Source organism: Vipera ursinii (assembly GCF_947247035.1).
Source record: "Vipera ursinii genome assembly, chromosome: 8".
NCBI lineage: Eukaryota > Metazoa > Chordata > Lepidosauria > Squamata > Viperidae > Vipera > Vipera ursinii.
Window position 1 is genome coordinate 1,232,095 of NC_139519.1, and position 17,750 is coordinate 1,249,844.

A 17,750-nucleotide genomic window follows, 5' to 3' on the forward strand; every position below is an offset into this window, starting at 1 on the left:
ATTTCAGATTCTGGCATCCCTCCATGAGTGCTGATCTTTCGTTTCATTACTAAGACCTTTTAGATAAATAATATGCCTGCAATTTGTTTGAATTGTCTCATTTATCGGAACCACAACATCATGCCAGAATCTACTTTCTTCCAAAGCGGGGTCCTGAACCCCCGTGGCTATCTCCAGTAAGAGAGAAGCTGGCAAAGATTCAGGGAAGAATCCTCAGGTTGGAAAGGGAAAGCCTGGCTACTGGCGAAACTTCTGAAGAGGAAATAAGTTTTCTGTGGGAAGATGAATTTGGGCCGATCTCCAAACCTCAGCAAATAATTGAGCTTGTCTGGTCGTCAGGCTGGAACCACTCCAGTGGAGACTACGGAAGCCAACTGCTACAAGAGGCCCCAAAAGCAGAATGGGGGAGAGATGCCAGATCATCAGCCACTGAGAATCTGGGTGAGTGGAAAATCCTGTCTGCAGATCAGACTGCCTGCCAGCCCCAGGAGTCCCCTTCCAAGCTCTCCAGACTCATAGAGGCAGAGGACCCCAGCCTGAGGCCTCTGCAGCAATGGGAGGTTGGGAAGCCCCCACAAGTGAAAAGCCAACAACCTCTGAGCTTGCCCCAGCTAATAGAAGCCTTGCAACAGCTGGGGGTGGTGCAGAAGCCTGGAGATTAGGAGCTGGTGGGAGGACAACAGCAAGGGTGGCAGCAGCAGGACCCAAACGTGTAACCCCTGAACGTACAGCAGGACCAGTGGGGGCAGCAGCAGTGGGGGCCCTGGCAGCCATTAAATCAGCAACCAGAGTAGGGCCAGCAGCAACTGGAAACACAACAGCAGTGAGGGCCCCTGCAACCAGTTAACCAACAATCAGGGTGGGGCCAGCAACAATGGGGCCCCCAGCAACCAATGATGAGCCCACCCTTCAGAGCAACCTTCGATGGGGACCCAGAGAAACTGTTTTTTTTCCTCAACCAAGTTCGCTCTCACTTGAATCGCTGGGGTCACTCTTACCCGGACCTGGGTACAATGGTCAATGTGACTGCGTCCAGCCTAGAGGGAGAAGCATCTGAATGGTTGAACAATATATATAACGAGCAGGCCCCTGAATTGGAGGACCCCCACCTTTTCCTCCTAGGGCTGAGGGAAAGATTTGAGGACCCATCCATTGCCCTAAAAGTGGAAGAAGAAATCCACAAGATAAAGCAAGCTGGCCGGCCTGCCCTGGAGTATGTGCGGGAGTTTCGAAAGATGGCAAGTCGGGTAGAGAGATGGTCTGAGCAATCTATAATTCATATTTTCAGAGAAGGGTTAGACCATCACCTTTCTCTGGCATGTATATACCGAGCTGTACCTGACCCAACAGTACTGTTTTTGGTACGTTGGGCTATTTTTTATTTTTGTGTGTAGACAGATGCAAAGAAAGAGTTAAGCAGCTCTGCTTTCCCCCTACTGCCCGTCACTTCCTTCCCTTCTTCTCCTATTAGTGGACCAATTGTTTCCTTGATTTTTTTCTTGTTTTTATATATTAAAAGAAACTTTTATTATTATTATTGATATTTGCTGCAAGTCTTAGTTCATTCATTTGCTGCCTGCAATTAGTGCAGATTCGCATCCCACCAGGCTCAAGGTTGACTCAGCCTTCCACCATTCCGAGGTAGGTAAAATGAGGACCCAGATTGTTGGCAATTAAGCTGACTTTGTAATAATGCCACTTGGGGTGTGTGTGAAAGCCCTAATAAGCAGGCATATACATAGAATGAAGGCTACTGCTAAGCTTGTAAGCCGCCCTCAGTCTTCAGTCTTCGGAGAAGGGCGGGATATAAATGGAATTAAAATAAAAATAATAAAATAAATTCTGAGCCTTAGTTTTCCTGACCTTATCTTTGGGCTATATGCTGGCATTCTGCCTTAGTTATGTCTCCCTCTTTTCATTTTTTTCATTTCATTTTTTTATACTTTTATACTTCTTAATTTTCTTTTTCAGTGGTGTTGTGCTGGACTGGGCATTTATAACCATATTTAGTTTCCCAAGCTTCTTGAGTAGTTTTCTCCTTTAAGATTTTCAACCATGGAGTCCTTCCCAAACTCTCTTGACTTTGTTGAAATCAGCTCTTTTAAAGTCACTGGCTTGATTATGTTCTATTGCTTGTGTCTGCAATATATTGAATTCCAATATGACAGGGTCACTCTTTCCTAAAGTTTCCACAACTTCAAACCCCTCATCATTTCTTCTCTGTTAGTAAGTATTTGTTTGCCTCTCCTCTCCTCTCCTCTCCTCTCCTTGTGCCCTATTCAGGCCCCTATATTCTCCTGACATGGGGACAGGAGATCTATGGCTTCAACCAGCAGGCATGTAGATCTGCACATATTGATAGAACCTCATTCCAAACTGTCAGATCAGCTCACCTAGGGCTTCATGTAGATATAAAATAGGAGAGGAGGCAACCAAACTCCGAGGCACCCCACATAGTAGGGACCATGGCTGGAAAACCAGGACAGCACCATGTTGCCTATCCTGCAACCAAGTCAGAAGGATACCATCAGCAGTGGTATCAAATACCACTGAGAGGTCAAGAAGAGTAAGGATTGATACACTGCCACCATCTGTTCCTGCCAGAAGTCATCTAAAAACAATATTAAGAGACTGGGCAGCCATTTGTCTGAAATGATATAGGGTCCTTACTTGAGTAAGGTTTGGACAAGAAAACCTTCCAACTCTGTTGTTCTGTTTTGTTCTGTTCTGTTCAGAGAGGAATAGAAAAATCATTTTTATGTCAATTTTTACTGAATCATTTTAGACTTTGTTCACTGCTTGCTCAGTAAAAGTTAGATGCACTTTGGAAAAGATTTGGAAGTGATACTTTAAAGCATGCAACAATGAGTGCAGCTGCTCACTTTAAAATTGCTTTTCTTTTAGCTTCACACTTTAAGGAGGTGCTACGATTCAATGTATTTTGAAGCAGCTCTTCCAAATACGCACTGACTTAGTTTTTCTTGTATTAGTGGACGGAAATTGCTGTAAATGAGGGGACCTGGTCCTCATCCTACTTCCCCTACCTTGCAGTCTGAGACTAGTTCTGCTTGGGCTTCCTGCTTCTCTCTGCTTGGTGGCCTTCGTTTAAAAGTAGCTCGGAGAGGCAGTAGCCGCGGCCTGTGCGGTTTGCTGCTCTCACAAGAGCTGTAAGTTCCGGTTGAGACAGCAGCACTGTAGCATGTGCAGGAGGCAAAGCAACACTTCTTCAATTGCACAGCATTTTGCAAGACAGAAAACCTTCTCTACTCCTTTGTTTGAATGCTTTTCAAAGAGAGGTCGGTGTCACAGAGTTAGTGGCCTTGAGTCAGGTTGTCTTGCAAAATCATGTAAAAATAGCAAAAGACCAAGCAGGATCTGTCCCATTCTCACCAGGGGCTCTTGGGAAGCAGCACTGATTCCCTAGGGATCGTTGTTCAGGCCTCGGCAAGATGAAAGGATGAAAGGTCTGACAGGAGGTAAGTACAATAAGGAGGAGCGTGGAAAAAAAGCCTCTGGAAGGGTTGGGGCTCTGGAAGCCCAGCCAGATGCCTCCGCAGTCCTTTCTCAGAGGACCAACTCTGGAGCGTAGACAGCTGAAAGCCAAGGACAGGAGCCCCAGCGAAAGCAAAGCTGAGATGGAAGAGTGTGCCCAGCCCAACAATGAAGTTGGGTCCCAATGCTGCCTGTGTAGCACTCCTAACAGGGGGGGGGGGGCAACGGTCACTCTCTCCCAGCACTGCAAGTCAGGGAGCCCCCATTCCCCCCTCCTCCGCCCTGCACCTCCAATGGAAAACCTACCCCCCGGGGTTTGGTACCCCCCCTCTGGGGTTTGGCAATCAGCTCGGCTCCCCTGGGGCTGTGGGGGGAGCGGCGGGGGCCCCTGACCCTGGCATCTCTCGGGAGGCTCCCCAATGTTGTGCCTGCTCCGAGGCAGGGCGAGCACCGGGAGGGGAAACGCTGAACTGAGCCCGGCCCAAACTCCGAGCCGGCAGCCAGAGTCGTGACCTTCCAGGGCCCTCCCGGAGCCGCCTCAGGCCGGGGCCCCTTCGCAACGCCAGGGGGAGCCGGGGGAGGAGCCGTCACCGGCCCCGGCGGGGATCGCGGGGTCCCCCGCGGTCACCAGTCGGCTTCCCGGCGGGGGGCCCGGCCCGGGAGGCGTCGCGGGGCCCGGCCGGGCTCGGGGCAGAGGAGCGCGGCTGCGGGCCCGGCTTCCTGGGCGAGGCGGGCCTTGTGCTCGGGCGGCGCGCAGGCCGGAAATGCTGCCGGCCGGCCGGTCGCGGCGAAGCAGGGCCCGCGGAGGTAAGTGGGGGCCGGGGCCGCCCGGGTGGGCTTTCCCGAGGCGGAGCGGCTCCGCCCGCCCCTTCCCCCCCGGCGGAAGCGCCCAGCGACCCCTCCGGAGGGAAGAGCCGCGCCTCCGCTGGGCCGGCCTCGCGGAAGCGGCTTCCCGGAGCCTGCGGAGCCAGCGCCTCCCAGGGGCGCCGAGGGCCGGGCTGGCCGGCAGAGCCTCCGCGCTCCTATCCCGACCGGGCAGCGCTCCCGGGCCCTGGGCTCTGCCTGGGCTCCGGCGCTCGCGAAGCCATGGCCCCGGCCGGGGAGGCTGCGGGCCCCTCGGGCGGTGGGGAGGAAGGGGCCCGTCCGCGTTTTCTTGGGGAAAAGTGAAGGGCGGGCCTGGACGTGGCTCCTAAAGAGAGAAGGAAGCAGGTCCACCACTTCGCAGCCCCTGAGACGGAAGCGGCTCTTTTGAAAGGCACCCGATCCCCGGGCTTCCCCGGGGAAATCGCGCGCCCAAAGGAGTAGGCAGAAGTGGGTTTGGGGAAGCTAAATGACCCGAAGGGCGGCCTTCGCAAGCCCCGGGCCGGCCCTTCCGCTCACGACATGCGTTCCCTCCCGGAGGCGGCGGCGCTGCGGACGCTTCTCCGGGGATTTCTTCCTTGCCGCTCCCGAGGAAGCTGGACTAGAGGCCATTCAAATCTCGGGCCTGGGCGGCTGTTTTAAGGGAAGGATTAAAATCATTTGGGAGATTTGCTGGAATGTTGCAGTCTGTGGTAAAATAAATTAGCTGTTATGCCTGCCCAGTTAGAATGAGTAGAATGCAAACTCCGGAAGAACAATTTCCTAGTTCTATCACCCCTCACACTTCCCATTGACTCTTTGCCCCAGGTTGCTCAAAACCAGTTGATTTTCTTTTGAACCTGTTTACCCTATAATAATTTCATCCACTGAAGCACTTAATTAAAAAACAATCTTTCTTAAAATTTGTAATTATCCTCAACATTCACTCCTTGCAAAAAGTAAGAATAGCTACCGGTAGATGAAGAGCTGATGCTGTCAAGGCTGAGGTAGTAGAGATACTGCATCATAAGATTTTGCATAGAGTTTGGACCCTCCTCCATTATGCTGTGCTATAAGAACAGCCTTAACTTGGCTCTGAGGCAGCCGTAGTTTCTCTTGGTCAGCAGGGAATCCCTATGACAGCCAGACTGGATGTCACTCCTCCCCAGAGGCCAAATTGAGTCTCTCTCTGTGTTGCAGGTTTGGATGACCTGAGGGGATTCCAACACAGGGAAGGTGTGTGGATGCCAAATTGGCAATGGCTGGGAGTTCCTGGGTACCATCCTTACTGGGAGAAGAGGCGTACTGGCAAAACTGCCAAGGGAGCAGTTTAATAGTGATAATGAAGGGCTTTTTCCTAAGCCCCACAGGCCTGGTGGGTCACACTGATGAGCTGGAGGTTGGTGATCTCTCTCGTAAGCACTGCCTGATGAGGAACAACCAGCTCCTATGGATTCCAACCAAACCAGGGCTTGTGTCTTTCTGTTTGTGGTGACATTGTCATCTAGAACATGGGGCAGCCTTTCTTTGTGTCTCCTTCACTGCTGGGCAGAGTTTCTGTCTGACAACAGAGGAAAAGTCCCCTCCCTGCTTGTCTCAGAAGGCCCCAGCCAAAGCTTAGGTGGGTTGCACTCTTTCAATGACTGAAGTTGGTCTGTGAGGGGAGGTGTCCCCTCTTTGTCCAACAGCGATTGGGAGAACTAAAGGAGGAAGATGCTGCTGTATCATTGTTTAAAATTTGTCCTACAATTAGGGAAAATTTTACAGGCTTCTTTTGCAAAACCACTATATTCTGAGAGTTCAAGTAAAGCCAGTGATATGCAGAAGATGGAAGTAAATAAATAAAATAAATACATTTTAAATAACGTGGCTGACTATATTTTAAGGCATATTCTGAATATTGTTAAAGTTCTGTTCATTTCCCATCTCTATTGCTTTGTCTGTTGTGGGGCAAGGTCACATCTTGTCAGATGGACGATTATATAAATTCAAAAAATAAATATCTGGAGATTCTCAGTCATCCACGTCATAGTTGTCCCAAAGAAGCTTTTTCATGAGGCAACTGGACTTTCTTATTTCTCTTTGAAGACATAGCTGAAGAAGCTTCTTAGATGAGAATGGAAACATCTTCAAATAAAAAGAAAGTCCAGTTGCCTTCTGAAAAATCATCTTTGGGATTGATAAATGTGCATAACAATTTTGCTTTACTACTGTTTTTTGCAGTAGCTGAAAAAGACAGCAGTTCAATTTGAATATACAGAAGAGTGAACAATCTGTTTTTTCTTGTTTGGCTTGCCCTAGTTCAAAAAATACACTCCATGGCTCTTTAATAGCCACTTGTTTCCCTTCTTTTCCCTTTCCCTTTCTTAGTTCATTGTTGTTAGTTGTGAAGTCATGTCCGACCCATCGCGACCCCATGGACAACGTTCCTCCAGGCTTTCCTCTCTTCTACCATCTTCTGGAGTCCATTTAGGCTCATGCCCACTGCTTCAGTGACTCCGTCCAGCCACCTCATTCTCTGTCGTCCCCTTCTTCTCTTGCCTTCAACCTTTCCCAGCATTAGGCTCTTCTCCAGTGAGTCCTTCCTTCTCATTAGGTGGCCAAAGTATTTGAGTTTCCACTTCAGGATCTGGCCTTCTAAAGAGCAGTCAGGGTTGATCTCCTCTAGGACTGACCGGTTTGATCGCCTTGCAGTCCAAGGGATTCGCAGGAGTCTTCTCCAGCACCATAGTTCAAAGGCTTCAATTCTTAGTTCATAGATTCATATATATCAATATGTATTATATTTGTTATAATATCCTAAATCTTGATGTGCAAAACACTGAGGACTAGCAACTCCTTTGATGGCATCTGCAGGAGTTTATACTGGCATGAAGAACTGTGTTTCCAGCAGCTAATATTTGGCATCTTTTGGCTTCTTTTGTAATTGATCTGTTTAATTATTTATATATTTAAAATATTTTATATTGCTTCTCATTATAGAATGTAAGACGCCGACTGTGAAACTATTCATTTGGAGCAAGTGTTATAACCAGAACATATATTTCTACTTTCTCTTTTGCAGGCCAAACAAGAGAACCATGGAGATTACTTTTAAAATGCCCAGTTTCTTAGCCCATTGAAAATCAGACTGGAACCGTAGTTGCTTCTGTGCAAGTTTTCATGGTAGATGCTAGAATGGAATGCCCTGAATGCTCCAGTACCTCAGACCTGATGGATATGGCCTCTGAAGACAGAACAACAGAAGCGAACTCTGACCCTGGAGGGTGCTTAAAACAGACTTGGGATCTGCTTGCATTTTCTGAAACTTGCCAGGCTGAAAATGCTATTACCCCTCCTTCTTTGTGTCTTGTACAGGATAGGTTGGAGGGTGTTCACTGCAGAACTGAAACACCCTCTGAAAATTCCATTCCAGTGTTAATGCAGAATAATTTTGAAGTATTGCACCCTGAACTGGACCACCCTGTTTCAGAAAGCTTGGACTTTGAGACATTTGGACAGCCTCTTGAGCTGATAAAAAATTTGAAAACTCAGGATAAATGTAATAGTGATGCTACCCAATCTGTTTTTTGGGCTGGTATTCTACAAGCTCAGATGTGTGTCTTAGATCTTCAAGAGGAGTTAGATAAGCAGAAAGAATCTCTGCAGACTCACAGTGTGAGTTCTAAAAACATACCGGTGACAGTCATGTCCCTGGACACAGCTACTACCGTCAATGAACATTTACTCCTTGAAAGTGATAGTGGGGAGGAGCCAGAAGAGAATTTAGAGAGACAGGAGGAGGAAGAAAGTGACGAGGAAGATGAGGAGGAGGTTGAATATTTATTTTTCAATAACCCACTCTTTCAGGAAAGTCCTCAATTAACCAGAACTTTTGAAGGACAAGTTCCATGGACACAATCAGAAAGGGAAAGTTACACTGAGAATTACAAGAAAAATCTTAAAAGTGATGTGGACTCTGGGAACCATAATGGTGACTTGTTTTCCCAGGCCATTGTGGCAATAAGCCCTGTGGCCAGGAATTATTTTTCTGTATGTGATCCAGATGCTAATGAGGACACATCCACCTGTTCTTTTCCAAGTTATGTGCCCCATTATCGTTCCTTGTCTCCATTGATAATCACAGAAAGAGATCTTGAAACCACATGCTCTTTGGAAGAGAATTCAAAGGTAAGAGGGGCTTGAACTGAACTGAACTGAACTTGATTTGGTCAAGAGTGATTCAGTACACAAGGAATTTGTCTCTAGTACAGAAGCTCTCAGTGCATATGCTTCTATGTACAGCTGACCGGCCATACTCAGTGTGTGGTCCTCAATGGAACTGCATCTACATGGAGGGAAGTGTGTGGTGGAGTGCCCCAGGGTTCTGTTCTGGGCCCAGTACTCTTCAACATCTTCATCAATGATTTGGATGAGGGGATAGATGGGGAACTCATCAAATTTGCAGATGACACCAAGCTGGCAGGAATAGCCAACACTCCAGAACATAGGCTTAAGATACAGAAGGATTTTGATAGACTTGAATATTGGGTGCTATCTAACAAAATGAAATTCAATGGTGAAAAAGTAAGATTCTACATTTAGGCAAGAAAAATGCACGGGTATAATACAGGTTGTAACTTGCTCAATAGTAGTAACTGACAGTTACTTAAATATGAGTCAGTAATGTGCTGCAGCTTCCACAAAAGTCAACACAGTGCTAGGCTGCATTAACAGAGGGATACAATCAAGATCATGTGAAATATTAATACCACTTTACAATGCCTTGGTAAAGCCACACTTGGAATACTGCATCCAGTTTTGGTCACCACAATGTAAAAAAGATGTTGAGACTAGAAAGAGTACAGAGAAGAGCGACAAAGATGATTAGGGGACTGGAGGCTAAAACATAAGGAATGGTTGGTGGAATTGGGTATGTCTAGATTAATGAAGAAAAGAACTAGGGGTGATATGATAGCAGTGTTCCAATATCTCAGGGGCTGCCCCAAAGAAGAGGGAGTCAAGCTATTCTCCAAAGCACCTGAAGGCAGGACAAGAAACACCCTCCCAGCTTCTGTTCTGTTCTGTAATAGACTCATGAGCATACATCTACCGTGTTTGCTTTACATAAACTTAGTTGGAGTTTTAATTCCTATTTAGGTCCAGTCCTCTCCAACAAAAGAATGCATTCCACCAGCTGCCCAGCACCTCTTTCAGGGCCAGGATGACATCACTGGACCTGCAAGAGACTTTCTTGTCCAAACCAAAACCCTTGTCAGGACCCACTTCAACCCCACATCTTAAGCAGAACTCTTGGAAGCGATTTCTTCCAACAGGAACTTTTATTAAGAGTAGTTGATAGCAGGATAATAGACAGGATCTGAGATTTCCCATGCAGAGCAATAGGTTAAGGTATCCCCAAGCAAGACCCCATCCCATAGTCCATCTGGCCAGTGTGGGACAACCGATCCCCAGGTGTTAGGTCCATCATGGGAAAAGGGGAGATAACAGTGGCCTGTCTTCAGTTCACACCAGGATGGTCAGCGGCTTCACACCTTCCTCTGAGAGCGTAGAAATAAACCAGGCACGGAGGTTACATTCCTTGTTCCCTCCCTTGTTCGAGCTGACAGTTTAGGGAGAGAAAGTTCAGAGAGAGAGAGATAAGCAGGAAAGCAAAATGTTACATTGTAGCAGATAGAGGACAGGCAATAAAGGAAATCAAAAGGTTACATTGTAGTGATAGAGGAAGCAGAGGCAATAAACCCACTGAGGCACATCCCCCCTCCCCTTTGGGAGTATGGCAGAACCCAGGGAAAGTTGAGGTTTGATTTGGGTCAGAAGGGATAGAAATGAAATAGGAATGGGTTCTGACAACCCTCTTGTTTTGCTTAGCTGCTAATGCTGCATGCAGATGTAGGTCAATGTTTGGGGTATCCTTATATTAACCACCAGTTATTTTATCCCTTGTCTTGGAAATCTTGAGACCTGGAGACAGCAAACTAGAAGTAGCTGCTTGAATATACCATTTACCTGGTAAATGGCATAGATAAACTTTCCACAAAACCAGGTCCTTGCCTTCAACAAAACAGCATCCGAACAATCTACAAATCCATTTGCACCAGGCCGCGCTGGTTTTGTTTCTGTCCCCTACTGTTGATGTACAGCGATTGTTCTTTCCACAGCTTGGGAAATGCTTGAAAATCCACTCCTGAAGGCAGGGCGCAGAGGGGTCAGCAGCTTTTCATGTTGTCAGCTGCCTCAGCCTTTTGTGACTACCAAAATTTATCTTCCAGGCTGAGGGCTGTGTTCTGGATCCATTCAAAGGAGATGTTCTGGAAATCATTACTCCAGGTAAGTCTTGCAGTGATCTTTTTAAGAGCATCAGGGAATGCACTGCCCATCACAGAGCTTTCTAAGCTGCACTGTGATCTTGCAAGGAAAGGAAACTGCCTTGTAACTGCCTTGTCCCTCTGGTCCAGATGCAGACCTGCCTGCGTATTTGCCAGCAGAAGGCCTGTTGTTTTCTGCCTCCAGCACTTTGATGTCTGCTTTGCTGCAAGAGACCACGGAGAGCAGTCCCCCTCCTAAGCCTGTATCTCCAGGGAAGAGTTGCTGTGTTCCCTCCAGCTTCCAGGTCCTCTCAGGTCCTGCTGCAGAAGAGAATCTGCAGCAAGAGAGGTTTGAGCTACAAGGATCATTCCGTGGCCACCCTTCATCTTCCTGCACATGGTTAGAGGAGCCCGAAAGAACTTCCTCTCTACAGAAAGACGTCACCGGAGCAGATGTGCACTCCATCCCACTTTGTGGTATAGAGCGGAAGCTGGTGAGCTCAGTAGAAAGACTCAAGATGGTGGAGTTGCCAGCTATGCCAAGCGATGGGAGGTCAAAAGACAGAGAGGAAGAGCCAATGTTATAGTAAGGATGCTTTGTTTTACATCTCTTGGGACCATTGGCCTTTCTGGTCTGCTCACTACACACAGCATCCTCCTGCTGAGGTGGGCTTGAGCCAAGAGGCAACCCAGCAAGTATCTGGAGGCTGCTTTGAAATGATTGTGGCTTTTGTCCTGCAGCCACAAGAGAGTTTGCTTGCCTTGTTGCCTCAGGATGGCTACATTTGTGTCAGCATTTATTCTCTTGAGCTGTGACAAGAGTCCAAGTCTTTTTGTCTGTCTCTCCACTCTCTGCAGCTGTCGTGAAGAACTTGGAGGGGAGTTCAGCAGAACCGGGGAGATTCTGCCTGCCAAGGTCACAGCAGAACCGAATGGCACCCTGCTCCTTGCAAACAGCACCTCTGGAGACCTGGCCGCAGCACACAGGCTGGCAGCTCGCCTCTACCATCTGGACGGGTTCAAGAAATCTCAGGTGGCTGCTTTTCTCCAGAAGAAGTAAGATGGCCTTGAAAGTCTTCAGTTACACACCTCCTTCCGTTTGGGGATTTGAATGTTTGTCACTTTAATTACTTGCACAGTATGTGCGCGCGCACACGTGCGTACACACACACGCGCGCGCACACACACACACACACACACACACACACACACCATGCTGAGTTTTAAGTTCTTTCATCACCCGAACAAAGAAGCTAACGCATTTCCAGGCCAGTGTTCTAGAAAACAGGGCCCTCTGCTGACTGATAGCCAAGTATGGAGGGCATTTTGAGCAGGTGCAAAGTAAACACTGCCATCCTCTGAGGCAGCCCAAGCAGCAGAATCTTGTGGTCCTGAAGCAAATACAAAGGAGAGACGCTTTGGTCAGCAGGAGTCCAGCTGAGGGAAATATTAGGAAGAAACAGTAAAAGCAAGGGCCAAAGGGGCTGATGGGGATGGCAGTAGCACTTTCTCTCTTTTTGCTTGGACTTTTGCATGGCCATAGGACCTGGAGCCCAGGAGGTGGGCTTTAGGAGCCAGGCAAGTGTGAAGAACCCCTAGGAGGAGAATGAGAGGTTCTCTCAGAGGGCTTGGGGTTTTCTGAGCTGTTCCTGTACATTTGTCCACAGCAATACCTTCAGCCAGATGGTAGCTGAGGCCTACCTTTCCTTCTTCCACTTCTCTGCGCAAACTCTGGATCAAGCCCTAAGGTAATGTACTCCTTGCCTTGGGCTGCCTTTCCATTTTCAAGAAGGGAAGTGAAACTTCATAGTTCATGGCCAAATTTCCTGCCCTTCCTGATTAGGAGGGAGGGTGCCCTTCCCTCCTAACATAACACCCAGGGGGAGGGCCTTTTCTGTGGGTGCGCCTGCCCTCTGGAACCAGCTGCCCGTGGAGCTCAGGACTGCCCCTGACCTGCGTTCATTCCACCGGGACCTGAAGACTTGGCTCTTTGAGCTCTCTGGCCCAGGCTGAGAATTTTAACTGGGGTTTTATTTTCAGGGATAATTTAATCTTTTAATTCTCTTTTAACTTTGTATTTTATATTGATGTGATTTTAAAATGCCCTGTAAACCGCCCTGAGTCCTTCCGAAAAGGGCGGTATATAAATCTAATAAAATAAATAAATAAATCCAGGAGGCCAAGAGCTAACTTGGGGAATGGCTGGACTATGTGGGGAGTAACAATGAAAAATGGGAAGAGGAAAATAAGATGATATGGGAAGAAAAGATCAAGTGGCCTCTTCCTGCAGCTCTGCTACTAGTCAAGGCCTGCTTGATTTGGAGACCTTCCTTCAGCTGTGGGAAGGGACCTGGATGCAAGGAAAATCCTTGAAAGCTTTGAGCAGAGGCGGCTGTGTCTCAAGTCACCTCAGTCCTTGGCATACTAAAGGGAGCTGGCTGAGAAGTTCCATTGTGAAGGTAGAAGTGCCTTCAGCTGCCTCAGCCTCCTTGTATTGTCCCCATGCCAAATGGGTGACATTGGAAGCCCTGAGGATGCTTCTTTCCCAGGCCTCCTGCTGCTGCTGCTGCTGTTTGCTAATCCTGGGGAAAAGAAGCATTCCAGGCACCTTCCCTGCTCTTCTGTGCTTCACAGACCTTTCTTTTGGCAGGTCTTTCTTGAAGTCCTTTCTGCTCACTGGGGAGACTCAGGAGCGGGAGCGGATCCTGATGCATTTCTCTCGGCGCTACCACTGCTGCAATCCTGAGGCCTCTCTTAGTCCAGGTGAGACTGTCAGTCCAAGCCTTGCAGTGCATAAGCTTTGGTTTGGGCAGCAAGTGCTCTTGTGCTTACCTTGCTTTTATTTTAGCCCCAAAATCGGGATGGGGGTGGGATCATTGTTTTCCAACTGAATCAGAGAACCCAGGCTCAAAACAGGAACTGGATAACTTATCTGTCATTATATTATTGTCATTTTCCTTGGGCAGCTGGCAGACCAGTTCTCTTTATTTCCCTTTGAGCATGTTGTAGGTTTTCTGGGCTTCTTTTACCATCTGTAGTTGTATGGTTTCAGGCAACCAACAAATACTCCTTTTCGGCAAATGATTTCCATCTCCTGGAATTTGGGGTAGCCAGATTAGTGTCTTCTCTTGGGGCTTACAGTTTTACCTCTTTGGCAACTGAAATTTCTCTTGAACGCTTTTTCCCATTTCTTCCTCCTACCTGGAAGTCCTATTTTTCATTGCTTTGAGTTTATTCAAAGCATTTTTCTTGTGGTCCATTTACACCCACTTTTATTTCCTTCCCTTAAAACCAGGGACGTTATTAGTCGCATATATAATGTTCTTGGGGGAGGCTGGATGGTCCACTGGGCAGAGGAATCCAGTGGATAGGGACGATTTTTCCACACAGCGATTTAAAGGAATGTGCCATCAGTTCATATTTTGCATTACTCTATTTTTTTTCTTTGAAAAATGTTTTTATGCCCATTAATAAATATTTAATTAATTATTTTTGGATTTAAAAACATCCTTAATTTTGTTTTTTCCACTATCATTTTCTGGGCAAAAAGAGAATCCACTCGTGTCTTGATATCTTTTTTGATGGAGTGGAAATTGGAATAGGTAGGGGAAGGAAGAGGGAGAAAGGACATTGTGACCATTTCCAATGTGCTTATATATTTGCTTATCTTCAGCAGCTTTTTCATCATGGGTTAGCACTGCCAGAACCCTGTTTTAAAATAGAAACTACTAGGGGAGTTTATCCCTTTTAGTTCTTTGAGTTCTTCCTAGCCCATCCTGTCACAGAGGTGGGCATTTAACCCATTTTATGAGAGACTTTTTTGTCTGGTGGCTCCAAGCATTTGACTACAATTCCTGTTTGGAGGCTATCCTACGACACGAGCCAGGAACTTGCTCTCCACAGGCAATGAGACAGTGGGGATTTTGGGGGGAGCTGGACGGGAGGGGGCTCTGCTCATTTATTGACTGCTTTGTGCTATGTGCTCTGACACTGTGCAGAAGGAAGATAATAAGCACAATGTTCTACTGTAGGGACAGCAGACAGGAAAAAGCTATCTAGACTGTGGCTTGTGGGGGGGTTCCAGGGGAATCTTTGAAAAATTCCCCTAGATTGTACTGGCTAGTCTAGTGAAAAGCTCATAAAAAGAGGAAATATAAATCTATGCACTGATGCTATCTTAAGAAGGAAAAGTGAAAATAAACAGACTAGAGTCTGCACTTGAGACTTGCAATACTTGTTACATCTTTTGTTACTGCTTAAGAACAACCATACATGCAAATACACCGGATTTATGGAACCATCTTCCGGTCGAGCTCCGGATGGCGCCCAATCTTCACTCCTTCCGGCGCGATCTTAAAACCCATCTCTTTAAACAAGCTGGCCTGGCCTGATGGGACGGGGTGGGATTTTTATAAATGGACTTCAATTTTTAATCTGTATTAATTTATTATGGGCATTGTTTAATTACTTTTTAATAATTTTTAATTTTTGTATCTAGTTTTTATGTATTGCCTTGTTCACCGCCCTGAGTCCTTCGGGAGAAGGGCGGTATATAAATTAAATTAATAAATAATAAATAAATAATAAATACAGGCTAATAATAATCTTGAAGAATTGCAACAAGTGAGAAGATAGTTGAAGAGAGCAGGGCATTTAAAACGGAGCCTTGTAAGAAGACAAATAGAGATGGTGCCCGAATCCATATCAACTCAGAGTTCCTTCCTGAGGCACAAATGATCAGGCTTAAGTTATCCCATTTTGGACATATTATGCAAAGTCCTAAACCTCTGGGGAAAGCTTAATGCTGGGAAAGGGGGAAGGAAGGGGAAGAAGAGGTTGACTAGCAGCAAGGGGGGTGGACTCAGTTACAGTGGTGATGGGAACACTGTTGGAAGACATGAAGCACCAAATTAGGGCGAGTTTCTTCTGGAGAAAAACTTATCTATGTGGTTGCTACAAGTCAACATCCACTTGACAGCATAGAATAAATGAAAGCCTGCAGAGTGTGATCATTCTAGAATCATAGACTGTATGGATTGAAAGGGACCTTGTAGTTGTATACTTCAAGTATATGCTTAGCATGGAAGTCCACCAATCTATGCCTGACAGGTAGCCCTGTTCCACTGACAACAGCTGTTACTAGTAAATCTTTCCTCTTATTCACTCTGAATCTTGTTTCTTTCAATTTCAATCTTGCTGTGTTCCTTGCTATGTTTTTGGTTCCAAGAAAAAAAAGGTTGCAGATTGCTATCATATGCTCCTTTCTCTTCTGTAAATTAAAGGTCTGTTTTAAAAATTCCTCACAAGGCTCAGTTTCCAGATCTCTTTATCAGCCTGATAGCTGTCTTCTGAGCCCATTTTAGCATCTCTGCTTCCTTTTTAAAGTACAGTGCCTAGATGCACTAGTATAAAATAGTATGATAGAACAGTTAGTAGTATTATTATAAAATAGTATAATAGAACAGTTATTCTCTATGTTGGTGCAAAGCACACATTTGCCTATGATCCTACTCAAATGCATGGCCATTAAGACAGTTGCCCTGAACATATCCCTATACATTTGCTTTTTTCCTGTCCAGATTCAAGATTTGCACTTTTTACAATTAAACATCCTATGCACTCAAACTTTTCTAGGTTATCATCTGAGTTAGCTCGGGAGTTCATGGCTTCCATGACGGCCATGGACCTGACGCAAGTAATTCATGGACCGACTCATGTGGGAGGCCACACCCTGGATTTGGTTTTTCTATCTGGACGGTGGTTAGATGATCTTGGTGGGGGCTCCCCAATTGTTATGCCCCTGTCATGGACCGATCATCATCTCCTGCGGCTGGTCTTCCGTTTTGCCACTCCCTGCCGTGGGTGTGTTGAGCCAACTAGATGGTTCCGCCCCAGGCGCTTAATGGACCCTGAGAGGTTCCAGGCAGCGCTGGGGTCCCCACCTGCCTCCTTCGCTCACAGCTCGGCGGATGCCTTAGCGGAAGCCTGGGAAAGGGCAGCCACGGAGGCACTTGACCGAGTTGTACCCTTGCGGCCCCTGACCCGGTGCAGATCCCAGCAGGCTCCATGGTTTTCCGCGGAGCTTCGGGAGATGAAGCGTCGGAGACGGGGCCTAGAGGGCTGTTGGAGGTCCAGCCGATCCGAATCTGACCGATTGCGACTAAGAACCTGTATTAGGTCTTATCTCGCAGCGATAAGGGTGGCGAGGTCTAATCACTTCGCTACCCTTATCGCATCCGCAGATAATCGCCCGGCCGCCCTGTTTAGGGTGACCCGCTCCCTCCTTAATCAGGAGGTGAGGGAGGAACCCTTGCAGGGTCGTGCCGAGGAATTTAGTCAACATCTGTCAGACAAAATCGCTTGGATTCGGACCGGTTTGGACTCCGACTGGGCAGAGTCTGACGATTGGGACATGGGTGGTCTTGTCGATGTTATCTGGGATGAGTTCGATCCTGTGACTCCAGAGGAAGTGGGCAGGATTATGGGGAGGCTGAGCTCCACCACATGTTTATTGGATCCGTCCCCTTCCTGGCTGGTTTATGCGGCCTGGGAGGGGACACGAGGCTGGTTCCAGGCGGTTATATCTGCATCTCTGAGTGAGGGTAGTTTCCCCGCCGTCTTGAAGGAGGCGGTGGTGAGACCTCTCCTCAAGAAGCCTGCCTTGGACCCAGCTGTGTTAAACAACTTTCGTCCTGTCTCCAACCTTCGCTTTCTTGCGAAGGTTGTTGAGAGTGTGGTGGTGCATCAGCTCCCTCTGGTTCTGGATGAAGTGGATTATCTAGACCCGTACCAATCGGGTTTCAGGCCCGGGTACAGCACAGAGACGGCATTGGTCGCTCTGGTGAATGATCTCTGGAGGGCTCGGGACAGGGGGTATTCCTCTGTCCTAGTCCTATTAGACCTCTCAGCGGCTTTCGATACCATCGACCATGGTATCCTGCTGCGGCGTCTCAGGGGATTGGGAGTGGGAGGCACGGTTCTTCAGTGGTTCTCCTCCTATCTCCTGGGACGTTTGCAGTCAGTGTTGGGAGGAGGGCAGAGGTCGACCTCGAGGCCTCTCGCTTGTGGAGTTCCTCAGGGGTCGGTCCTCTCACCTCTCCTGTTCAACAT

General features: G+C 47.4%; 1 protein-coding gene across 3 annotated transcripts in view; it reads left to right on the top strand.

The window, feature by feature from the left end:
* The first annotated feature begins 3,119 nt into the window (after positions 1 to 3,119).
* The window catches only part of LOC310643944 (PH and SEC7 domain-containing protein 4-like), a 29,101-nt gene continuing 14,470 nt past the window's right edge, over positions 3,120 to 17,750 (top strand). Inside the window, exons 1-7 of one of the 3 annotated variants that reach the window (XM_083368646.1) lie at positions 3,120 to 3,476; positions 7,397 to 8,502; positions 10,605 to 10,662; positions 10,797 to 11,226; positions 11,499 to 11,696; positions 12,308 to 12,388; positions 13,291 to 13,403. In XM_083368646.1, the coding sequence (XP_083224772.1) occupies positions 7,495 to 8,502; positions 10,605 to 10,662; positions 10,797 to 11,226; positions 11,499 to 11,696; positions 12,308 to 12,388; positions 13,291 to 13,403 (1,888 nt within the window). In that variant the 5' untranslated portion in view covers positions 3,120 to 3,476; positions 7,397 to 7,494. Of the gene's footprint in view, positions 3,477 to 4,103; positions 4,300 to 7,396; positions 8,503 to 10,604; positions 10,663 to 10,790; positions 11,227 to 11,498; positions 11,697 to 12,307; positions 12,389 to 13,290; positions 13,404 to 17,750 lie in introns of those variants that run through there. The other 2 variants (XM_083368644.1, XM_083368645.1) reach the window with 2 other exon arrangements.